This window comes from Rasamsonia emersonii (genome assembly GCF_000968595.1).
Source record: "Rasamsonia emersonii CBS 393.64 chromosome Unknown ctg1118621760033, whole genome shotgun sequence".
Lineage (NCBI taxonomy): Eukaryota > Fungi > Ascomycota > Eurotiomycetes > Eurotiales > Trichocomaceae > Rasamsonia > Rasamsonia emersonii.
Window position 1 is genome coordinate 19,349 of NW_013563254.1, and position 24,178 is coordinate 43,526.

Below are 24,178 nucleotides of genomic sequence, written 5' to 3' on the forward strand. Positions count from 1 at the left end.
AATGTCATGACATTAGCATATATGGGGCTGTTATGCTATGCCAGAGATGGATCGCTTATTATGATACACGAAGGTTAGAAGAATTTCCTTCTTCATGTTCTTATAATCTAAATGACAGCTCACAATCATATAGAATATAGACAATGATTATAAGGTCCCGTTTTCCACCTCAATGCAAATATGATAGATTTAAGCCATTTAAGCCGCATCTACACACAGTTGTGTCAATCATGGATTGAGACAATTCCAGTTTCTAAGACTTGGTTATCTATATGCCTAACTGCCTTAAGATATCCCACCTACCTGAATATGGAGGTGGTTCTTCCGATGGTAATACAGCCACCGAGCCTTCTGTCTGGGAGAGATAGGAGGAGTAAATAATAATAGAGATCTCGATGTAAAGCGATTTCAGTTTCATCCTGGAAAAAAAATCTGGATCGTATACCCCGACAAAATCGCATTATGATTGCGAGAATCTGAGCTATTATGATTAGATAAAAATAGAGACTGAGAGGATATATAATCTTCTCGGAGGAAGTGCTACTCGACATTTATTACAAGGTCGACCCTCGGACAAGGAAACCACTCGTACCAGAGTGGCACGCAACCTGCGCACCAAAAGCGGCTCGCAGAACTACTTGATTGCAGTAACACAGCATATCGAAACCCTATATATGCAATCTTGCGTTCTCAGTCGAACTGCTTTCCTTTATCTTTGTTTTTGGGTCTCAGTTAGCTGGCCAACGCTGCCATTCCTTTGACCAATGACCTTCTCCATCTGCCGCACCGGAAAAGGAGTTCCTCTGCAGGATTTTGATCCACGGCATACTTTATTGACTAGGTTAGTATGGTAAACTCTCTATAATTGAGTTCTTTATCTCCCTTTTGCTAATTGTTATTTGCTTACAAGTAATTTATGCACATAACTTTAATCCGCAGAACTTTTGATACCCTTATTTACGTTCTTTATGCCTTTGGCAATGTTGATCCCACTATTAGAGAGGTACAACTTCCCGACCCATATGCAGATATTCAGAAACACTACCCTGGCGACTCCTGGGATGAGCCTAGGAACAATATGTACGGCTATATTAAACAATTATTCCTGCTCAAACAAAAAAGGAGGAATCTAAAAACACTATATTCTATCAAGGGGTACACATACTCCCCTAGCTTCTCAATTTTTACTACCACACAGGCTGGGAGGCAGATATTTGCCTTAACCGCTGTCTAGATGGTCCAGAATCTTAGATTCAATGACATTGACATTGACTAGGAGGTAAGAAAACAAAAAAAACCCCCTTGCATATTTTCTATCTACAGAAAATCAACTTATTAGGCCGTTAAGCTTACTTAAGATGTATTTACACAGTATCCCAGCAGTGGTACAGAGGCCAATAACATGGTGCTGTTTCTACGGGAAGTGAGATCGATTTATATCTAAATGAAACCCTCTTAGATAGTGCTTAATGCTAACAATACTTATCCCTAGGCTCTGGACAGGTACTTTGCGCAGTATGTAAATGGCACCCATCTTTTGCTTAGTGTTGCGTCGCCAGCAGGCAGGTTTGCACCAGATTGTCAGCTGCACGATATTATCCTGTTATACTAACTAACATCATATAGGTCCCTCCAATTATCAGTCCCTACATCTTGCAGAGATGGACCAGTATATTGATTTCTGGAACTTAATGGCCTATGATTACAGGTTCATACTCTTCTAGCCTCTAAAAAGGCCTCTTAGCTAACAAATCAACCATAATAGATCTGTTCGTTGCCCTTTTCTGATCTAGTTATAGCCTAGATCAGCTAACAAACATTCAAATGGTCATCAGTTGTTGAGAAACTTGCAAATGTCTACACATCAAGCTCTGACCCATCCAGCACCCCATTTAACACCGACCAGGCCATCGCCTTCTATATTTCTAATGGTGTCGATCCTAGCAAAATCAACTTGGGCATACCTCTCTATGATAGGTCATTTCTTAACACGGAGGGACCAGGTACCTCATATAACAGTGTTGGCCCTGGCAAATAAGAGAGGAGAGACAGCGTCTAGGACTATAAGACCCTGCCTTAGACAGGCGCTATTGTATATGAACTCAACCAGCTTATCACTAGTTACAGTTATGACCCGAACAAGAAAGTCATGATTAGTTACAATACACCCAATGTGGTCAACTGGAAAGCCTAATATATCCAGCAAAAGGGTCTGGGCGACAGCATGTACTGGGAAAGCAGCGGAGGCCTGGTAATGAGAGTCTGATTGCTATAATATGCAAACTCCCATTATACTGATCTATATCTGCACCTCTACTAGACAAAAGCTGATTAGCAGGAATAGCTTATCAATAAAGTTGGTAGAACGGCTGTCCTTGATTAGAGCCAGAATTTGCTTAGTTACCCAGTATCCATCTATAATAACTTAAAGGCTAGATTTTTCTTCTTATTAAATTAAATGCGCAACCTATAAAACAAAACGGATCTACATTGATTTCTCTCTTTGCATCTTAAGCTTTATACTTCTCTGTCCATTCTCACTCACTCATCTATATTGGTTTTACCATCTTGCGTTCATTTGTTTTAGAATAATAGATATTCTCACATATAGTGATAGCGCTGGTCTGCGCGTCACATGTTATTTGTACGTATTAGGGTTAGTTTTAAGGCAGGATCTTAAGGCTGGAGGTTGTTATATGGCGCTCTGCGCGAACTTCCAACCTCTTTTCCTTTCTTCCTATCAGCTTTGGTTACTTTTCGATAGCTGCCATAAGATTGGATTTATCCGATTCCTTGACTTGTCGCACGTACTTAGAGTATGTTCCCTGATCTACTTGTGTAATCAGATTGACAAGAGTAATGTTCAACTCATATAGAATGCGGCTCAGCTCTATCTTCAGCATAAGTGGAGTACTCTGCTTGAAGGGTCAATAACAACCAACCACCCTATGTTCGCAATAGCGCAAAAAGCCCATTAATAATAGACAGATTAACAATTAAGTACCCTTATTACAAGAATCATGCCGTTAAACCAACATACAGTGTCGGAACTGGGCGGTTAAGCAGTGTTGGCAACTGGTGTGAGCCGATGTCTATTGCCTAGCGCGGATCCTATTCACAGGGAGATTATCAAGGTCAACTAATCGGACCGTATCAACGAGAATGGATTGCATCCAAATTGAATTGCAGCCGCCCTGTCCATATAGAATGCCTTTCCATGTGGAATCTCACTCCGTATGGAATCTCTCTCCATGTGGAATCTTGTTCCATGTGGATTCTCTCTCCATACGGGACGTCTTTCCACGTGGATTCTCTCTCCACATTAATACCACACCGCCATGAAAGCTAGCTGGTCAGAAAGCCTTGCAAGTCGGGAGGCTTGGCTTACATCCAGCAGTATACAATGATCCCAGCCAATGTGATGACGGGTTTGGCAGGGCTGGTAAATCGTAGTCTCTAATCAGACCGACGGCTAAAGAACCGTGTTTTTTTTGAAACCACGTCAAAATTAGGTGCCAGCTCATTCCTCTTCTGTACGAAATCAACCAATCAGACCGCATCTAGATCGGATTTGCGGCCAAATTGGATCGCATCAACCAAAATGAATTGCATCAACGAAAAGTGGATCACAGCCATGGACCTCTCTCCATGAAGCATGTTTCCTTCTATACAAAAGCTGTTGTCTTATTAAGATTTCATGTTTCTCTTAATAGAACTAAGAAGGGTTAAAACTAATAATCGACGGATTTTGGAGAATATACACATAAGAACTCTCCCACAGTTACAAATGCCTCTTTCTCGCAGGATTTGACTCTGTATTTTCATCGTCATCGTCCTCTGCTCGTCGTTTCCCTGTTCATACATCATACTTCGAAAGATAGTCTTCAAACTCCTGCAAGGATATACCTGCATTCTTTGTTGCGGCTCCATGAGAAGGCTCCTTGGTCTTTGTACCACGAGAGGTCTTCATACCTACCAATAAAAGCCGCGCCTTTTGCGCCTCCTCGAACAGATCCTCATGGCTCGGAGCTCGCACCTGATTTCCTTCAATTACAAGAAAATAGTGATGTCTGGCAAGGTCATTCAGTGTGGACCTAATTTCAAACGCTGCGTCGCATAGGAACTTATAGTACGCCTAGGAATCAAATATAAAGAAAATAATCAACTGAGGGTTGCCATTTTGATACCACATACGTAGGATTTCCGCTGCGCTGCGACGGATAGATATTTCGGACCTTTTTGCAAGTGGGGCTATATACAGGTCATCCTCAAATCCAGCGGCTAAGGGAGCCGCTATTTCAACACCATCCATTGCATGAGCTGAAGGAATGACGGACTCCAGCTCTGTATGGTCCGCAGAGGAGTCAGGCTCCGGTTCTGTGCGGTCTGGGATTCCAGGGGGATAAGGCTGAAGCTCAACCGAAGATCTGACAGAATCCTCATCAGAAGGAGGGTCATATTGAGTTAAGATATCAAGGAGTGGCTGCCTCTCGAAGAAAGTAAAGAATATTTCTCATGCGACAGCAAAGGAAGTCGGGTATCGTTTAGCCTGCTGGTGGGGACCATAAATATGTTTGAGAAAGAAAAAAATGCCCGGTTCCTCCGGTACTCTTCTCTCTGCAGCCGATCGGCTCGACAGCTCGCCTTGTCGCTATCAGAGTCTGAGGTAAAAGCAGGAGTCATAGTTGTTTCTCAGCTGCCTTGAGACTGTGGGAAGAGCTCCCGGAACATTCTCGCTAGATGAGCAGTTTTCTTGGGGAGATCGATCTCAGCAGGATTGTTAGAGAGTGTTTTGAACACATATTGAAATGCCGGAATATTCAGATCTTCGACAGTCTTTTGACAGGGCATGTCCATTCCGGAAGCCCAGCTTTTCAGCAGCGTTACGTAGCTCTGGTTTTCCTCGTAAATCGAAAAGAGGCTGTATTCCCTCTTGATTTTTCTTTCTCCCACTCCGAGGGTCTATAAAGTGTCGAAGGGAGACCAGCCAGAGCTGCAAATAATCTCATAGTATCCAGCGTTGCAGACTATTGCTCTGAAAAGTCGACAGAATGTCTCACAAGTTAAAGCACGTCTTGAAACACCACCGGCTCTGGTGACCATCCGAAGAACTGGTTCACCTCGAACACATGGCTTCCACAGCAGCCGAATGGGCTCAGTTCCATTAGGTTCTATGTTGTCTAGCACCTTAATATTATCTAAGCTGAAAAGCGCATTATCTGCAAATGCTAGTGTCAGTAGATAGGGGACCAGATTGAAGCAAAGCTTCCCATATTCTCTCATTACCACATAGAACCTAGAAAGGCCAGTCAGGATGTTGGCTTAGGGGCAAGGAAGAGCATATCTTATACTGTATTTTTGGGGTCATTATTGTTTTTGACCCATTTTTAATTAAGATGGAAGAAAATTTCCTTTTCTCTATCAGGTCTGCAATATAGGTATAAGTCAACGTCCTAAAGCCATTCAGAGACGTGTCCAATAATATAGGATAATAATCCATACCTTATATTAGAGTCCCTGATCATCTGCTTTTGACATATCAGGAATAAAGGCCCCAATTCTTGCTCCAGAGTAGCAGTATATTAAGATAGCAAAGGTCATTTGAATCCTGTATTGCTCATGAATGAAGACCAGGTCATCATTAGTCTATATAGAAATAATGATATTAGTTAGTTAAATCACAATGTGTAAACATGTGCTTAGCATGTTTCTTATTCTCAATAATATCCTCCTTAATGAGAGTCTTCTTAATCTAGTCCTTGTCATTAGAATATAGCATAAAATGCCTTAACCATAACAACCTATATAGTAAACATCTTCTATATCCTTCTTGTCAAAAATGGTCTTCATAATATAAATAAACCTAGCAAAAAATCATTTAGCAAAGTTTAATACAGAAGACATAATTAGCCAGAGAGAGAGCATTCCTTAGGTAGAGAATATGTAATAATAAATAAAATCTTTAATAGTGGCTAAATCTGGTGCAGGTTGCCCTTTATAGAGATAATCTTCTTCATTCATATCATTATCCTGTGATGCCCATCTTTAAGATAATTAGTTATCATCATAAAAGATAGTAGATCAAAGTATATACATATATATATCTTATAATCTTCTAAAACTTTATTCTAAAGTTGGATCAACTCCTCTGAATATTTGTTTTCTGCTCTTATGCTGTCCTTCTCTTAATGTGCCCCTCTCTCATAGCCATTCACTTTGGCACAAGCAAGTCTATCCACCTTTGTCTTCGGCATTTTGGAAAATTTCAACCACTAATCTGCGGCGGAAAAAAAAAGAAGAGAAGAGAAGAGAAGAAAAAAGATGAGAAGAAAAGAGAAGGAAATCTATAGAATTAGGCATAGAAATACAGAAAGATTTTTGCAAGATCATAACAAGTACAGGAGGGGAGGAAAGGGAGAGGAAATAAAAGGCTGGAAAGAACAGAGGAGAAACAGGGTCGCAGGACACAATTTTTCCTATTGTCCTTTTCTCTGAGGTCAGCAGGGGATGGCATACTGTCACATTTATTATCCAATCTCTTCTCTGCATGGTTCCTGGGTTGGATGTTGCTAAACAGCCGGCGCAAGTAGTATAAGGGAAGGATAGGTGAAGATGGGGTGAGTACAGGTGAGCAAATCACCTTGACTAGGTGATCTTATCACCCTGACTCACCCAGCTCACCCGCTTAAAGCGGCGATGTCCGAGTGAGGAAGGAAAGAGCTGCTCGCAGATTGTTATACGATATTTTGACCTACCTAGGTAGGCATCTTGGTACCTCTAAAAGCAGAGTGATAATATTAGTGCCGGTACCGTGGCTCGACTCTACTTATTTGCTACCATGGAGCGGTGAGCCCCAGTATGCTTCTCTGGCATCCGGTCATGATTTCATATACCTAACTATTGTGACTAGGTACTCCTCTTCTTCAATTAACAGATCCGTTTTCTTAGCGGGCTTTAACTATTCAAGTTGCTCTAGCCTTTGTACTCCTTTTCCTCTACTACCGGTTTCTCATGCTACAGCAGATAATGGGCAATGAATGGAGATTCGTTGCAAGGAAATAACCAGAGGATAGACAAGAAATACAGTTTGCATTTCATTTATCTAACAGAGATCCTATTGCCACAGGCAAATTCAGATCCAGCATCTGGCTTTTGAATGTCCCGTTTCAGATCATTTCATGATTACGTTTCCGTCATCATGCTAGTCTTGAGTACCTACAAATCAGGCACCCTCAACACTCGACCTGGCGGGTCATTTATGCGGCAATACCAATAACACCTGGAATTGATCCGTCAGCCTTTCTGTTCTGGGGCAATGGGATAAGTTTTGAAAATGACGTACCGCAAGCAGGGCGAGCACCAGCGTTACCGGTCTTCTTGGACTCCTCGTTGCCGCCACGGCCGAGGTCATCAGTACCGGCGTGCACGACAATGGTGCGCTATTCTCTCGAGTCAGCATGACACATCCGGAATACCGAAATTGGATCGATTGAAATAATCGCAGCATAAACTCCAAATAAAAACAGGGCCACGTACGCCAAGAACGCTCTCAGCGCCAATCAGCTTGATCTGGTTGTCCGTGATGGAACCGACAGAGTTGCCATTAGCGTCAGTCTTGATGTTGCCCAGGTCACCAGCGTGGCGCTCAGCATCGGTAGGAGCACCGTGGGTCTTGCCGTAAGGGTTGACTGAAGACATGGGCGTCAGTAATCTGGACTCGTCTACTGCAACGGTCTGGAGAGCATACAGTGAGGACCGGCAGAAGTGCAGCCGTTGGTGTTGTCACCAAACTGGTGGACGTGGAAACCACGCTCTGCGTTGGGGTCGTGGCCGGTGATGTTCCAGGAGATGGTGGTGGGCGAGTTCTCGTCGGGCTGCTCGAAGGTGACAGTGCCGGAGACCTTGGAGTCTCCACGGAGGACAGCGACTGATACGAAGAGAGGTTAGCTCGAGAACATTGCCTCCATGCCAGACTGCTGCAGAGGTGAAAGCGGGCGTGGAACGTATAGGAGCTTCAACGGGATCGAGAGCGACCCAATTGGAAGCCCCCTCGACTCCGGTCAGGGACCATGCTTGACCCAGCACCAGTGATCTTCCTGGCGACTGGAAGCTTCAGCGTGAAGTTTTTGCATGGAATTTCCCGAACCAGAACTAAGGAACAATGACCAGGAAGAGCAGCAGGCCAAGCGCGATGATAGGCTGGCGACGAAGGGGGGCGATGTTGGCGCCTCCCCAAGGTGCTCAAATGCGCTCAACCTGGGGGACGATCGTGGAGAACGCGCCCGCCAGGCGGGGAGACAAAACACAAGAGGAGGAGGGATGTGGCTGGAGGAGGGGCAGATGGGCTTCTCTACATACCGGCCTTGACCATTGTGACGGTGTTGCAACTGTTTTTCTCGACTAAAGACCTCGTGAAGAGTAGCAGAATACAATGCTGAAGAGCTCTCGGTTGAGATTGGGGGAAGGAAGAGACTTCTTTTAATAAGAGAGCGAGGAAAGCGACGACAGCCCAGAGGCACTCGGACCGGCCTCGCTGAGGGGTGAACCCCACCTGCTGCTTTCGCCCTCCCCTTCGAGAACCTACGACTGATTACCTGCAAATACTGGTCTATCTGCCCATGCATGGCGAGCCTTGGATTGCGTCTTCTGTCATGAAGAGTGATAATTGCCTTTACCACTTCTAGCCCCTCTGCTGACCTGTTCTGAGCTGCTTCTCATGGCCATGATCTATGCACCTCATCCTCGTGCTGTTCGCGCTCGGCATGAGAGCGAGCGGGGCTATATTTCCGATGACGCTTTGTTTGGGTGCGGCTGCCTTGCCCCTCCGTCTTCCGAGAGGCCCCGTTAACATCATCCTGACACCATCCGACGCAAGATGCGAGCGAACTTGCATGTGGATTCATAAGCAGTTCTTGGCCAGGCCAGGGCACGTGCTCCCTGACTAATCTTCCACCGATGCTAACCAGCTACCTACCTAGATAGGTAATCACTCCATTTTCACCCATCCTTCCTTAATGCTTGTGCCAGTTGTTTAGCAACATTAAACCTAGAAGCTATGTAGAGGACAGATTGGAAAGTAAAGGTGGTAGTAGGTCATCCCCTATGACTCCTAAAGACAATAGCAAAAATGGTGTCCTGTATCCAAAAAAAATCCCTCTTCTTTTTTGATCTTGCCTTCGTAAGATATATCCCCCGATGTGATGAGATTTTACCTGTGTTAGAAGCGTCTGCATATAGGCAACTAGGCCAACCCCTGGCCCGACGACTGCGGGTCACAGGTTCAAGGCCAGGTCCTTCGAGGCCTAAAAGCACGCGTGCATATTTGTAAATATATATTTCACATTTTGCAACGTATAGAGCATAGTTCATGGAGTAGGGAAGTAAGTCTTGTACTTACCAAACTCATCGACAGCCTTCTGCAAGATCCGATAAGCCCTAACCATTGGCCTCAGATTTTTGGTCCTCTCAATGGGGATATCCTTTCGATACGTGGATGGTGGCAGTGGGTCTTTGAACTTCATATCGAGAGCAAAGCTCATGAAGCTCTCCGGCAATACACCAGCCTGCTCAAAATCCACGACCCAGACTTGTCCCTGCCCATCAACAGGAAAGTTCTGCCTATCAATGTCGGAGTAGTAGCAGACGGATTTGTCATGGCTGAAATCAACAGTCTCGTTCTTCCCGCTATGCCAAGAGAGGATCTTAAGGACCTATAAAACAGTATCGGATTAGTAGGAGTACTTATAAAAAAGAAAAGTGCAGTAATGTCCTACATTATTAACATGCGTCTCCAGTTGGCTCACAGATGAGTATTCGATAGCAGATTCAAACCATTTAAAAAAGGGGTGTTTATCCGGCCACCACCAATCGGCCCAGGTGTCGCACCATGAGGAGGCTCGATGTTTACGAGGTCCGTAATTGCTCTCGCTCTCTGCTCAAGGGAAGCAAAGCCGTGGACATCAATGTACTCCATCACGATATATCTTTCGTAGCCCCGGGAAATACGGGCATGGTAGATCTCAGGGATGCGGATCGTGATGTCAGGACGGGCAGCAATCTGGTTGAAGAAATAGAGCTGTGTCCGCGCCTCAGCCATGGTGACACCTTCTCCATGTTTGATAAAGAATTTCCGGCCATCAGGGGAGGTGTAGTAAAGTGGTTGGTGGACCTGTTTTTCCGGCAGAGTGCAATCAGCTTACTTTTGCTAGGCAAGTTTGTAATGTTGGGGTTGAGAATCTCGTCATCGCTGATGAGCATTGCTAGCAAGATCTAGATTTCGAGAACCGATTGCTGCTACGCAAAGAGCATCTAAGTGAGTCAGAAAGACAGAAGGGAGAGGAAGTTCATCATGCTCTTGGATGAATGATGAGGAAGCATGATGAGGATAACGATGACGATGAAGTCGAAGATGAAAATGAAGGAGATGATGATTCGTTCCAGCCCTCATCTCACTGGAGGTCAACCAAACCTGCCTAACTTGGACACTGCCGCTTTAACGAGGTGAACTGGTTAGTCAGGTGATCAACTCAACTACATTCTTGATATTAAGGTTCTAATCGCGGGTATCATACATACAAGCAAGGAAAAGTGCAAAATAATGACAAATCGAAGGGGGAGTGCGGTCGAAAATCTTGCTAAATTCGAGACACAGAGGTGCGCCCATGACGATAGTGTTCGAACCAGATTGGATGGTGATATCTGCAGTCTGTATTGGAAAAGCATTCAATAGATTAAGGCGAGCCCTTGTTCTCACAATGTGCACCTGTACCACTCCCCATTTCTTAATCTTGATTCTTGTTTATGGCAGGGTGAACCCAAATAAGCAGGGTAATATTTATTCTCCTGCCTATGTTTAGGCCCTAAGCCCCTAGGCCACCGGTCCGGCACCTAAGATCCAGGTGAACTCTGCCACTGTTGACCGGCCGTTCTTTCCAACTTTTGTCAGATTCTATCAACCGAGGAGCCAATAATCAGGTGCGATCCCATAGTCCATGAGCATTCCTGACACTGAGTAATATTCATTTTCCAAAGCATACTCGAGCGCCAATGCCCCTCCATGTCGCGTCTTCAAGTGTGCTCCTCTCTCCAACAAAAACTGGACGACATGGGCCTGACCATGGTTTGCAGCTCCTTCCAGAGGATGCGATCCCCAGTGATGCACCACCGCTCCATGGTCCAGGAGGAGCTCGACTGTCCGCAGATACCCGCCAGCTGCAGCCTCCATGATCGGGGTAGAGCTGCAGTGAGGAGTTCCATTGACGGCCGCCCCCCTCTGCAACAGGAGCCGGACAACCTCGTAGTGTCCGTTGGCAGCGGCGCGCACCAGCGGCGTGGCCAAACTATCCACGGAGACGTCCTCCACGTCCACGGGCACGCCTTTCCAGCATCAGACGGACGGTGTCTGGCTGGCCCGCCTCCGCAGCCTGTTGCAACGCACACTCCCAGAGCCATTCTTCCGGGATGGCGCTGAACTCCCCGGCTTCGATCAAAAGTCGCATCACGTTTGCATTGCCTCCACGGGCGGCCTTGATGATTGCCGCGCGGTACGAATAGGTCGATCTGGAGATCCCGAATTCAGGCTGGAGGAGCAACCGCACCACCTCTTCATAACCACCGATGGCTGCGGCGTCCAGGGCGGTAGCAAGTCTCCTCGTACAGGTGATGTGCAGTTCAGTGGACTCTTGGGAGTCTCCGGACTCCAGGAGTCGTCGTTCGTCGTCCTCGGTTCTGGGATAGGCACCATCGTCCGCGTCCGCACCTCTGGCGAGCAGGAGGCGGACGATGTCAAGATGGCCTGCTGACGCGGCGGCGAACAGCGGTTTGCCAAAGACGTTGCTCCCGGCATTGACATCGACGCCCTGCGCAAGAAGACCCTCGACCAAGGAAACATCCCCGACATACGCCGCTGGTGAGAGAAGGTGCTCAGGTGCGTCACTGGTCTGGCCTTTGCCCAGCAGAATCGACTGTTCGAACTCGTACGATCTCAGGAACGAAACATAAGCCACAGAGCTTCGCTTTGGTAGCCTAACCCCAGACCGTGTCTCGCAACCCCTCAGTGCATTCGGAACCCGATACCCGAGATATTCGGCCGCCGCCCGCGATAAGGCAAGTGAAATCTCGCGTTTTCTTTCGTGTTCGTCTCCTTGGTATTTCGCTATGAGCTCATCTACCACTCGACGGAGGGTGCAGAGAAGATAATTATTATTGTCCTGTGCACGAGGTGCCAGAACCCTGCTCTGCAGGTGATATGCGAGCCAGGGGCCGTAGGTCAGGTGGCTACTGTCGAGGATGCCGGTTATGCACACAACTCTGATAACCTCGCCATCGAAGAATTCTAGTATTCGTGTTAAATTGATTAGCAATTCAGGTCATAGGGGTTGAAACCGTACTATTCACAAGTCGAAGTCTGGGTGCTCTATCGGCGCCCAGGACAATGACAGTCTCCTCGAGAATTGCTCGAAACACCTCGAGGGGTAAGTCAAGAAGCTCCATGCTACCTAATGTTGGGGTTTGTCGTCAGTGAGTTAGCTTTGCAAGACGTGTGTTTGTAGTTAAAGGTGTCAAGGCATGTCTGTCTTCCACAGCCGGCTCGTTGTGGCCGTACAAATTTGTCATGGGTCTTCTGGAGAAGGCTCTGGGACCGGAGCAGTCAATCTGCAGACATCCACTCCAGTCACGTCTGTGATGAGTGAAGGAAGTGACTGCTCAGCTATTCAAGTATTGAAGGAACTGGAATGTTTAGTGCACCCAACAGTGAATTCTGCTGTAGGATGCTTGATTGGTGAGGAACGCGGAGCTAAAGCTGTAGTGGTTATGCGGCTTGGAGTGTATTTTATTCTCTTGCGAATCCGGCATGGGAAGGAGGCATCCGCGCCGTGCTGTTGTTGTTGGCGTTGAACTCCCTTTTCACTACTCTCATACAAACTTCTGCTATGGTCTCGCAAAACGTGTGATGCAAAGAATGGGAATTTATTTTACTTTATTTTCTTTTAAAGGAAAATGCAGTCACACATGGAAACGTTACTCAATGGCATTAGAACGAATAACGAAGTCAGAGGTTTTCACCATGAGATCGCATCTATCATCATTAATTGATTTGATATCACAACTTTTGGGTTTCATACATGACAATTCGGGGAAATAAAAAGCGTCTACGCCTGGATCTTCTCCTTCAGAAGGGCCTTCAGGGTGTCGGCGTCAGCCGCAAACTTCGAGATACCCTCCCGCAGCTTCTCCACTGCCATGGCGTCCTCGTTCAGGTCGAATCGGAAAAGCGACTCGTTGTTCAGGTACGAACGCTTGGGGATGTCCAGGGAGGCGGCACCGGCCGGGTCCAGCTTCTTGGGCACGGGCTCGGTGGAGTTGTAGAGCTGCTCCAGCAAGGCGGGCTAATTGCATTCATTAGTTTTCTAACATCCTTCAGAAAAAGCTGGATTAAGGGGATCAAACATACCGAGATCGTCAGGTAGTCGCAGCCAGCCAGCTCGGTGATCTCACCCGTGTTACGGAACGACGCACCCATGACGATGGTCTTGTAGCCATGCTTCTTGTAGTAGTTGTAGATGGACTGCACCGACTTGACACCCGGGTCTTCCTGGGGGGTGTAGTCCCGCTTGTGGGCGGCCTTGTACCAGTCGAGGATGCGGCCCACGAAGGGGGAGATGAGGAAAGCGCCGGCCTCGGCAGCCGCGATGGCCTGCACGATGGAGAACATAAGAGTCAGGTTGGTGTTGACGTTGTGCTTCGACTGCAGGATGTGAGCAGCCTGAATGCCCTCCCAAGTTGAGGCGATCTTGATCAGGACACGGTCCCTCGAGATACCAATCGACTCGTAGAGCTGCGGTGGAAGTCACCAGTCAGCATTGCACATTTCTGTCAACACCTATGTAGAGAGCTATGACGGTACCTGGATGATGTGCAGAGCCTTGTCCACAGAGCCCTGGATATCGAAAGACAGACGAGCGTCGACTTCTGTGGAAACCTTTCCGGGAATGATCTTCAGGATCTCCTTGCCGAACTCGACCAGCAGGCGGTCGAGAGTGGCATCGACCTGCTCGTCGATCGTCTTGCCCTGCACGGAGAATCAGCATCTTGTTGTCACAAGGCGAGTGCTTGGCGGCAGTTGACAGAGAGACGTACGTGCTGCTTGCCATACTCGACGGCGACGTCAATGAGTTTGGCGTACTCGGGCTTCTTAGCAGCCGCGAGGATCAGAGACGGGTTGGTGGTGGCATCCTGAGGCTTGTACTTGCCAATGGCTATGGCGATCTGTCAGTCTCGGATTGTCCCAGTTGAATTGTCTCTTCTTTTCTTCGAATCTTTCGGGGCGGAGGAAACGACGGATGATATGGGAATCACATACTGGCAAAGTCACCAGAGTCGCACACCACGACCTAAAAAGCAACAAAGGAGAATGCGTTAACTCTGTGATCTACAAAGGAAGACGTCGCCCAACAGGTGCGATTGAGGGATATAGCAAAGGAGGGGCTGCACTTACAGTGCCGGTGGCTTTCAATTGATCGAGCGAGGAAGACATGGTGACTGCGCTGTATGGAACGTGGAAAGGGTATCTCTTGGCGGAAAAGGACTACTACTGCCAACTAGTTTGCAGAACGGAGAGGGCGAGCGAGTATAGACAGGTATATAAAACCGAACCAAGTGGCAAGGTCGGCTCCGACTTCTGCGAGGAGGGGTGAAGGAGAGGGCGCCCCGTGGGATGGTGGGGCAGCTATGACGCCGGCTTGCACCACCTGCTGATGTGTCAGCATCGATAAGCGCCTACAAAGTACTGTACAAACTACTGCATGGGCTGCAATTGCAAACCCGACAATATTACCCGGTTGCGTTTCCAAGGATTATTTTTTCCGCTGGGCAAGCACGATACGGAGGCCTGGAAGACCGAAATGACCGCTCACCGGCCGGGTATTTGTTGTTCTCTGCCATCGGCAACTGAATCGAGTCCCTCCGGCGCAGAGTGCTCCGGCGGCACCCCGTGACCGGTCCCTGATCCACTGTGGACGACTGCTCCAACCAGAATCGGCTTCACAGACACACCGAAATTACCATCCAAGCAAGCCGGGAAATTTCCTAAATAGATTTCTAAGCTGGGACTAAAGCGGCTATTACGCCTCCGGACGGCCTCGTACAGAGAGCAATCATGCAGTCCAGGTGTCTACAAGAATTGAATACACGTACGTTAGGAGAACGGCTGGACTTGGAAGATTCTTGGACGTTAAGCATATATGAGCTTTTTTCCCCCCTCATACATAGTCTCATCAGAGGAGTTTCGAACGTCTAAAAGAAAAGTTGGTAGGCAAAGCTTCGCGAGTCAGGACCTCATAGAATCTGCCGAACTTCAGGACTCCAAAATGACCCTGCCTAATGTCTAGATGTATCATGAGAAAAAAAAAGACATATCCATAAAGCCTATGCGAACACCGTCAAATAGAAAACCCCGCCTGAGCACAAACAGAACAAAAAAAGCCGGGATAGGAGAAAAGGATAGCGCATCAAACTGTCAGCAGTCGTGCCAAAGAAAGATGATTTCTATTCCTGTCGACGAAAGAAACGCATAGTTAGGCTTGTGCCGTCCATTCGACATAGCAGGACAAGTCGCTGTAAAGCAAAAAGAGCGGATTTTGCGGCTATTTTACCCGGTTATTCTATTCGGCAGAATCAACACGTCTATTTATCATCGACGTTGGATACAACTCCATTCGTACTGGGATTCATGTCAGTCACTTGTCTGGACGGCATCACCCGCAGATAAACCCGGGCACTTACAACTCTCCCAGCTTCATCGCCCGTATAGACGGTGTGTGGAAGGGGAAGGATGCAGCTGATCCCCGCAGAGACGTTGGCACCGTTATCTCGCGTATTGTCAATGTGGTGAAGCTGTCGGATCAAGTCCAACTCGAAGCGCCCATTCCGGATGGTTTTGCTCCAGATCTGATAGGAACCCGAGAATGATTAGAACTACTTGACCAGGCGAGCAAGGATAATATCGTGCAAGACACCTACATTGACAAGACCTCTCTTGTGGCCGGTGAAGAGGAGCTCTCTCTGCAGCCACTCATTGCTAACTCCCTCGTAGAATGCACAAGACACGATGCAGTCGTCGCTCGTCTCACACACGGCTTGATCAAGCAGAAGGGATCCGTTCAAAGTGTACAGAGAAATGCGACTTCCCCGACAGATCATTATATTTCCTGTCATATCATTGATCCGAGCGCACTGCGGTGTGTTAGCCATTGTAAGCCTCGTGTTTGAGTGACCAAAATTTACCTCCACCGGTCCGTTTGCCGGAAGCTCTCTCACAAAACGTTGCCGGTTCAGGTCCCAGAGCATGATCTGGCCATCCGTCGACGCGGAGAGGAGGGTACTAAATGACCGAGAGACAGCTAGGACCGTTACGGGAGACCGGTGCCCGAAGAGACAAGCCTGAGGTTGCAACTCTACAGCCTTGTTGGTTGAGTTGAATGACCATATGGATATGGTACAGTCCGATCCTGCGGTAACCAACGTGCGCGAGTCCGCAAAAAGTGCACATGATAACTGGCCGACGTGCAAATGTTCGAAATGCCCCAGAAGCTACCACTCGATCAGTAACGGTCTGGTTTTGTTGTCAACATGCTATTCTGTACCTTTTTACTATCCGCAGCATAAAATCGGACGCTGCCATCAGAGAAACCCCATTCCATGTACTTGTCATAGGAAGGAGGGACGTTTAACCGGAATGCAGCCGTACAGAGCAACCGATCTTGTTTCATGGACAATGATGCCACACGTTCCTGAATATCTGTCCAGAGTTAGGGTCAAACGGCATCTTGTAAATAGAGAGGGCTCCTACCAAGCAAGGAAACAGGAACCCGCGTCAGAGATTCTGCAAGAGTATCTAGCCGACTTTCACTACGATGAGGGTCCTCTCTACGCGGATGAGGCTTGTGAAAGATTTGGTGGGGGGTTTGTCCGAAGTTATGTATGATGCCGATAGTAGCCAGTCGTTCAACCGGGTCTTCGATGCTGTCCACGTCTTTGGCGCCTTGGTAAGAAAGATGGTGGAAGACGTTGACGGCTTCAACTGCAGCATCGCCTTTCTGCTTGTAGCCAAACACAAGATCAATCCAATGGTGCAGATTTTGCGTGACATAAGGACTTTCCAGGGCCTCGCGGTGTTTCTCAATGAAGATCTTAGGATCGCCCTTCGCCCATGGCGGCAATTCCACCGAATCAATCGACTGTGTCATGTTTTGACGGAGGCCAAAGTCGTACTTGTTTGAGTTGACCAGGAATTCAGGAAGATAGAAGAACTCGGGGATGAGCTCTCGGACGTCCGACATGTTACCACGCGAAGCGGATTCCCATGCTTTTCCAACGGAGTAGAACAGCCTGTCCGCGTGGTCAAATGTACCTCCTTGAAGGAGAAGATATGACTTGACAAACGGCTGGAGACGAATCAGATAAGAACACACAATCATCGCAGAGGAATAATGCGTGCCATAGTGAAAGGCGGGGGCGTTCTCATCGCCCATCTCAGCAAAAGATTTGTAACGCTCCCTGAATTCAGCCTCTCTTTCCGGAGTCTGACAGCCCATTGGTTTTGACAGATCACGAAAGCTTTTCGGATCGGTCAGATCTAGCTCATCACTAGTATAATCAGCCAGGACCCATGGGAAAACAGGGTACTGAGTAAGATCGTTAAATGTTCTGCCAGCAAGGGTGTTGATGAGCATCAGATAGTGGAAGTTGGACATTTCTCCCTTCACCCACTTGCGCGTGGCGGGATTCAAAGACGATTGACCAAACACACTGGCAAATTTCGACCCCAAGGACTGCGGAGCATCCTCCTGCACCCTCAAAGTTTCAAATCTCCAGATATCTTCTGGACGGGTCAAGCTCATGTTTCCTCCAATCTGCGGCGCACGAGCAGAGAGCTGACTATAGAGTTCATCTCGCGCTCGCGACGATATCAAGGTGAGCAGGTAACTGCGACCGTCGGTGAAAAAGACCTCCAATGCAACATCTCGGAAAAGAAAGCGCCGTTTTGAGACACTGATGAGATCAGACCACTTCCAGCTTCTTGTTTCGTGCTCCCGTGATTTGCGCTCGTTTGACTCCCTTCCGGAGATCATGCGAACAAAAGGATCTCGTTCCTCCGGAGGAGCTTGCCAGACGTTGACAATTTCCCCGTCCGCTCGTTGAAAGAAATTGTCCAATATATAGACATAATCCTTTCCTAAGATCAAGAGACCTTCACACGCCTCTAGGCCGACGATGCGAGACATGTTACACACATTTTGGACTTGATCTCCGCGGTGAAGGCTGCGCATGACCTTTCTGTTTTTATCCTCGTAGTCTTCAAGATCCACTTTGGGATCATCTATCATCTCAAAGCTCTCTTCAAGCCCGTTCCTCTCTTCTGGATCAGCCCCTTGGGTTTCAGCGTCACCAGGTTCTGCCACCAAGTTGGTCGTTGGGGTGATTCCAAGGGCTTCACCGTTGACGGCAGGCCGCATCTGCGGGTTAACCTTGATGGCGGGCGGTTCAGACGCCTTTCTCTTCGGCTGATAATCCTGACGTTCTCCAGAATCATCCGGGATTACGCGAAGTCGCATGCGACTACGTCCCTCTGTCTGGTCAAGACGCCATTTCTTCTCTCCATCCTCAGCCAGTAAGCCCCCAAACCGACGCAGGTCTTGAGAAAGCCGAGAGAAGACAGACCACATGAAAGTAAAATTATCATGTTGATCTTGGAGGAGTCTTTGGTGCTTGAGGGATTCTGACGCGAAAATGTTCGATGTCCAGTGATCAAATGTGCTGGAGTGCTTGCGAATTATTTCCTCACACGCTTGGTCTTCTTGGATCCATTGCTTGAGTCTTTCTCTGCGTTTCGCTATCCGAGACCGTGCAGATTCTTCAGTTTTACTATTCTCTTCTTGAACAAAGTTTTCCCAGAATTTGGAGATTGTGCCGAAAAAGAAAGCGTCCAGGTCTTCGCGTTCGTCATCCACCCATCGTAGGAAAGCACCGTCATCCATGCCAACAAGCTTCTCAAAACCGCCGGAGAGCCGCCGTTGTAGTGCTGCGGGTGCATGACTCAAAATAGAGGTCGTCTCGGAAGGCTTCTGTACGAGAATAATCCGCCACAGAGTAGCCGCGGCTAGCCGCACTTCTTCCTTCTCAGAGAGCAATTTTGTGTAAAGTAAATAGAACAGCAGTCTCAAGTACTCCAGTTCCGGTTCTCCTGCAGTAAGGATGGTTGCCTGCCAGTACCCAAGATGGTTTAAAAACGAGAGTATGTCCGCATCGTCGACATTTGACAGTTTCAACAGGACAGTCCGAAAAAGGACTGAGCGGATAGTGTTAACGGCTTGGCTGCAGAGACGAATGTTCTTCGATGACGAGACATCAGGCCTACGTAGGTATTCGAGAATTGGTCCAGCAAAATCAAGAGTCGCACCAACGCCATCAATAAACCAACCTTCATATAGGGCCTCCCCAACGTGAGTCATGAAGCGAGCCAGATTGGTGAGAACTCGCGGTTCCAGAAGCAGGTCCTGGTGTAACAACAGCGTGTTTTCCAACGTCGAGAGAATGTTTCGTAGCAGCCATGATTCGAAATAGGTTTGGTACTCCAGGAACCCGGGAGGCGTCTTAAGGAACAGACCCAGGCCAGAAAAGTCTTTTCGTGCGAGCAGCTGATCCAAAAACACGCTTACCACGAGCTTCAGTATGTCTTGAACAAGCGGATGGCTAGCCAAGGGTTCATTCCCCTCAACTTTTGGTAGAACAATGCGATGAAGTTGCGCAGATGATGGAGCATATTGGACCTTGTCTGACGATATGAGAATAAAAGACGATCCTCGTCGCAACGGTCGTCCAGGCTCGTCTTGAGCATCGGATTGCTCGACAGTAGTAGTACGTAAAACTGGAGGCACAGCGGGGGTAGGTCGAACCACTACGCTATTAACGTCGAAACTAAGTCCAGTGTCACGGGAACTTAATTCGACCTCGGCGCTCACTATATTGGAGCCAACAACAACAGGAAACAGGACAAGCAGTAACCTCTGAACATATGTCGATGTCGCGGCAAAGTCTCGGAAATCGCCGAAGTTGGCGTGAAGATCAGCGAGAAATCTGACGACAGTCGTCAGAATGGAAAAGTCCTTTGACGAACTCACGCGCGCGGTGACTTCTGTATCCCGATGAGCATTTCTTCACCATGAGCTTGATAACCACTGAGGACAGAAGATACTTACCAGTTGGATTGGTGGAAGGTCTAGAGTGACCGTCATTTTGAGCCGGTGGCGTTTGGTGAGGATTATCATCCTTCTTCACGACAGAGGGTCTGTCATCTCCTGAGACTGCTTCGTTCAAGCCGCACTGTAGCATTTCCGTAAGGACCGGGAGAACTTCTGGGAAGACCACTTTGGCATTATGCTTGGAAATGAGCAAATTTAGAAAGGCTGAATGATCGAAAACGCTATCAAGGCGCAGCTCCGCGACGTCGAGCCCGAATAAGATGGCAAAGCAGACGGTCCACAGGCTTGGAACATTCCACCATCGTTTCAAACGATGCTTCATGATGACATATCCGCCAGTTTTATCAGCGAGCTTTTTACTATAAGGACCCCCATGAACAACGATTAACCGCGCAAGGATCTTGGTTGCCAAAACCACAACTTCAGGTTCATCCTCACACATGAGATAGAGAAGCCACTAACGGACGCTGTTAGCACTCACTGATTGAGGATACCGACCGAATCTGTAACCAACCTTGTTTGTCACGGCTCTTGCAAACTTCTTGATCGCCATGACGTCGCCAGGGGCGCAGACGTAGTCGCAATACATGCGGAGCAGTTCCAAGCCTATTTTAGACTTTGGCAAACCCTTCTTTGCGGTCCGGTCTGAGGAAATTGGTGACTGTCTGGCACGGTGATCAAAGCGTAGGCTTTTCTTCTTATTGAGCTTTGGAGCTTTGTCGTCATGAAGCGCATAGGTGATAAATAGAGCCAATGATCGAAGTAACTCTGCAGAGACACAGCTCTCAAACAGCGACCGAAATGCGGGTATGAAGAGACTCAAAGCCTCGTCGGTAAATTCCTCGCCCTTCAAAGCGTCCAGAAGCTTTTTGTTGACCCCTGTGAAGCGTGAGCAATGAACAGTAACAAAACTAAGAGAATGCACCAAGGTACTTACGCATACGAGACAAACGCTTAGCATTAAATCGGCGGTGTTGACTTTCGGTAGCGAACGTCGAGAACTGAGAGTAGTACATCTGAAGCAAGGAGAGCTCACCAAACCTCCAAATGTCAAGATCTACAAGTAGTACACGATATGCCAGTGGGTTGGTGATCATGGACGTTGTCGGATTTTCAAAGTTATACCCCACAAAAGTGAGGATCAATCGGAGAAGGTCGATAGCAAGTTCAGATCGTTCTCGGTTATCCGAACAGACCGTCGAGGTCTTGGAAGTCCCGGACTGGACTCCCTGAGGAAACCCAAGCTTCTCCCGCAGTAACAGCGCAAGTATACCATAACCATTGTCTCTTTCCATGGCCTCGCTGTTCCTCCAACTGTCTTGAATGGCTTCGAACAAGATCTCGACTGCGAGAATAGTGCTCTCTGCAGTGCTCGCGGCCTGAAGCATGCTCAGATGCACAGCTGCACAGCCACCGATCCGCCAACTGGCATCATCGAGGGATTGAGGGACAGAGACCACAGGGTCACCTGTCAAGACCGCCACCCCATGCGAACGGGTCAAAGCATCATTGACCGCCGGAATGGCACCATTGATCGCAATAGCATTACCGCCAGCCTTGGTCAGCTGGTGCAAGTTCTTCGCTGCCTGTCTCGACAGAGACTTGATGAGCTGCGATTCGTCAACGTTGTTGTTGTCATCGTCGTCCAGCACCGTCGTCGGAGATAGGTTGATGAGAAAGGAACTTTCAGGGAGTAAAGCGCTCGCTTTCTGACGAATGGCGGTAACTATATCCGAATGTTCTTCTTTACCGGGGTGTAGACTCTCATTCCGCAGATTCAAGGCAGCAGAGGCTTTATAGGTCTGGAAAGAGCCTAAGCAGTCCTGAAAATTACCGTGATACCGAGGGCCGAGATGATAGAATACCGCAACCATGTCGTCACTGACGGTGTCTTCGAACAAGATTGCGTTGGCGAGGGACCACCGGGAAGATGATACGCCTTTCCCGAGCCTCACAGCGAGATCCTGGGGCGTGCCGAAAAATGCCTGGACCCGGGGCGGCTTATGCAGCGAACGGGCTACGGGAGTATTTGGGTATTCGATTTTCAGCTGCTCAACAAACTCGCCGTCTACGAAAAGCGAAGCGCGGGCTGGCAATGTCCCGCGAGCTCTTCTATGAATCACACAGATATGGTACCATCGATCCGGCTCGAAAACAACTGACTTGAAACGTACACTTGGACGAGGGCCAGTTATTGAGGTCTGCAGAATAAAATTGCGAGTATCCTTTTCCAAGTAGGCGAGTACGAAACAGGTTTGGCTAGGATCAAAAGCCCCAAAAATGGTCGTGTGGGACTTGGGATCGAAACGGTCGAAACGAGCCCATACCGCCAGGGTGTAGCCAGCTGACGCGGTTGGTGGAAAGGGCCGACCCAATGTGGAGAGTTCGACGGAAGAATAACCATGGGATGACATATCGAAATGGATAAAAGGAGGTCCTTTGGAGGATCGAATTGCATTGAGAAGGAAACGCGATGCCTGCGGGCAATCATATGCTCGTCGATACAGATCTACGGCATCGTGGAGATTGTTGACTCCCTCGAGACAAAGGAACTCGGCCAGTTCTCGATAAAGAGCCTTTTCATCATCAGATCGATCGTTGCTGAAAAGAACTGGCAAAATTGAAGACAGCATGCCAGTTGCATGGAGAGCCAGAACGTTCCTTCGGGACTGGGATGCCAATTGGCAGAGGCATGCAGGGATGGCTAGTCTCTGGACATCATGGTGTGTGCCTCTGGACGATTGGGACAGCCACGTTCGAAGGAAAGGACCCAAAAATTCTGGATTTTCCACTGTCTCCGCGGTTCCCAACAATTGATCCACAGAGGCGCGGATGGTGGACGGCGAGAGCTTGTCGCTGTCTGAAGAGAACTTGGTGCTTAGCGCCGTGAAAAGGTCACTGACAGTCTCCTGGCTTAGAGCCGCTGCCAGAACCCCTCCGTACAACTGCTCCGTATCAGTTGCTTTCGTATCCCCATCATCGAGCTTTCCAGCCAGAAGCATTAGCGTCTCTTCAAGAGACGCTGTTCCCCCTCCCGCAATCCTCTTTGCAAAGAAGCGTCTGTTTCCGGGATGATCCTTAAGGCACTCCGCAAGAATAGCCAGGACATCTTTAAAAAGCACCAACAGGCTCTTCCTCTCTTCCTTGGACAGAGATCGCGGATCGTAAAGTTCTGCTAGTCGTCGCACGAGGTCCAGGAGGGTCTGGAAGCCATCGAGATTTCGGAACGCATCTTTCGCTTCGCGGGGACGATCACTGTCGATCAACGTGTGACGTAGCCGCAGGAGGCTTTCGGTAGCCGCAAGGGCATGTTCGAGGACAATGGGATGCTGGACACAAATTTCCTTCAGAGCACCCAGGACGGGTGTCAGTTCAGTCACGAGACGCTCAGACGTGGACGAAGAAGGAGGGGTTGAGGAACGCCGCGGGGCATTCATGATGCCACGAATTCCTTCCCAGATCGGATCCTAATGCCCAGCAGCGTCAACAACCCATGTGGGCAGCATCGATCTGGACTTGAGGGAACACCACAGCATGCAATGGGCAGCGTCGTTGCTTGCTGATCAGGTCATGACAGGGCTGATGGTGGGCTGGGGGCATGTCTCAAGAGGGCCAGAGAAAGGAAGCTGCTGCAGACAATGCCAGTCGCAGACAATGTCAGTTGCACGGCATGGAAGCATCCAACGGGGCACAAGTCCCGCAGCATGGGACCAAAGCACACGACCAGCTGTGTCCGCCAGGGAGCTCGAAACAGCTGTGGCTTCCATCGTGCAGCTCTGACGCAACGGCGGGCGTAGCGCAGGGCAGGTGCCAGTCACGTGACAGCGCAGCGGCAGCAGCTCCCTGATTGGCTGATTACAAGGCCGATAAGATGATAACGCTTTAGGCGGTCGGGGTCTCTCGGCAACCGACCCGCA

The 24,178-nt window shown here is 48.4% G+C and overlaps 7 protein-coding genes across 7 annotated transcripts; 1 reads left to right on the plus strand and 6 right to left on the minus strand.

Moving 5' to 3' along the window:
- Nucleotides 1-764: 764 nt before the first annotated feature.
- T310_2597 (Endochitinase) lies at nucleotides 765-2,038 on the plus strand (the record flags this gene model as incomplete). Its single annotated transcript, XM_013474501.1, has 7 exons — nucleotides 765-841; nucleotides 940-1,080; nucleotides 1,235-1,279; nucleotides 1,340-1,423; nucleotides 1,493-1,515; nucleotides 1,627-1,708; nucleotides 1,885-2,038. The coding sequence occupies 7 exons, from the start codon at nucleotides 765-767 to the stop codon at nucleotides 2,036-2,038; spliced, it is 606 nt and encodes a 201-aa protein (XP_013329955.1).
- Nucleotides 2,039-3,549: 1,511 nt separating this feature from the next.
- T310_2598 (uncharacterized protein) lies at nucleotides 3,550-4,683 on the minus strand (the record flags this gene model as incomplete). The annotated part of the gene is made up of 4 exons (XM_013474502.1): nucleotides 3,550-3,676; nucleotides 3,870-4,107; nucleotides 4,195-4,487; nucleotides 4,610-4,683. 4 exons carry the CDS (start codon nucleotides 4,681-4,683, stop codon nucleotides 3,550-3,552), a joined length of 732 nt encoding a protein of 243 aa, XP_013329956.1.
- A 2,573-nt stretch (nucleotides 4,684-7,256) lies between these two features.
- Nucleotides 7,257-8,371, minus strand: T310_2599 (superoxide dismutase; the record flags this gene model as incomplete). Its single annotated transcript, XM_013474503.1, has 5 exons — nucleotides 7,257-7,279; nucleotides 7,343-7,439; nucleotides 7,537-7,688; nucleotides 7,748-7,927; nucleotides 8,359-8,371. 5 exons carry the CDS (start codon nucleotides 8,369-8,371, stop codon nucleotides 7,257-7,259), a joined length of 465 nt encoding a protein of 154 aa, XP_013329957.1.
- A 994-nt stretch (nucleotides 8,372-9,365) lies between these two features.
- On the minus strand, nucleotides 9,366-10,663 carry T310_2600 (uncharacterized protein; the record flags this gene model as incomplete). The annotated part of the gene is made up of 4 exons (XM_013474504.1): nucleotides 9,366-9,657; nucleotides 9,804-10,168; nucleotides 10,200-10,246; nucleotides 10,576-10,663. 4 exons carry the CDS (start codon nucleotides 10,661-10,663, stop codon nucleotides 9,366-9,368), a joined length of 792 nt encoding a protein of 263 aa, XP_013329958.1.
- Nucleotides 10,664-10,951: 288 nt separating this feature from the next.
- T310_2601 (Ankyrin repeat containing protein) lies at nucleotides 10,952-12,492 on the minus strand (the record flags this gene model as incomplete). The annotated part of the gene is made up of 3 exons (XM_013474505.1): nucleotides 10,952-11,376; nucleotides 11,438-12,334; nucleotides 12,390-12,492. The coding sequence occupies 3 exons, from the start codon at nucleotides 12,490-12,492 to the stop codon at nucleotides 10,952-10,954; spliced, it is 1,425 nt and encodes a 474-aa protein (XP_013329959.1).
- A 659-nt stretch (nucleotides 12,493-13,151) lies between these two features.
- T310_2602 (Transaldolase) lies at nucleotides 13,152-14,536 on the minus strand (the record flags this gene model as incomplete). Its single annotated transcript, XM_013474506.1, has 6 exons — nucleotides 13,152-13,388; nucleotides 13,454-13,837; nucleotides 13,907-14,071; nucleotides 14,140-14,258; nucleotides 14,363-14,393; nucleotides 14,498-14,536. 6 exons carry the CDS (start codon nucleotides 14,534-14,536, stop codon nucleotides 13,152-13,154), a joined length of 975 nt encoding a protein of 324 aa, XP_013329960.1.
- A 1,039-nt stretch (nucleotides 14,537-15,575) lies between these two features.
- T310_2603 (Beige/BEACH domain protein) lies at nucleotides 15,576-23,698 on the minus strand (the record flags this gene model as incomplete). The annotated part of the gene is made up of 8 exons (XM_013474507.1): nucleotides 15,576-15,644; nucleotides 15,784-15,894; nucleotides 16,021-16,590; nucleotides 16,644-16,798; nucleotides 16,850-20,194; nucleotides 20,259-20,718; nucleotides 20,776-21,140; nucleotides 21,199-23,698. 8 exons carry the CDS (start codon nucleotides 23,696-23,698, stop codon nucleotides 15,576-15,578), a joined length of 7,575 nt encoding a protein of 2,524 aa, XP_013329961.1.
- Between the last annotated feature and the right edge of the window lie 480 nt (nucleotides 23,699-24,178).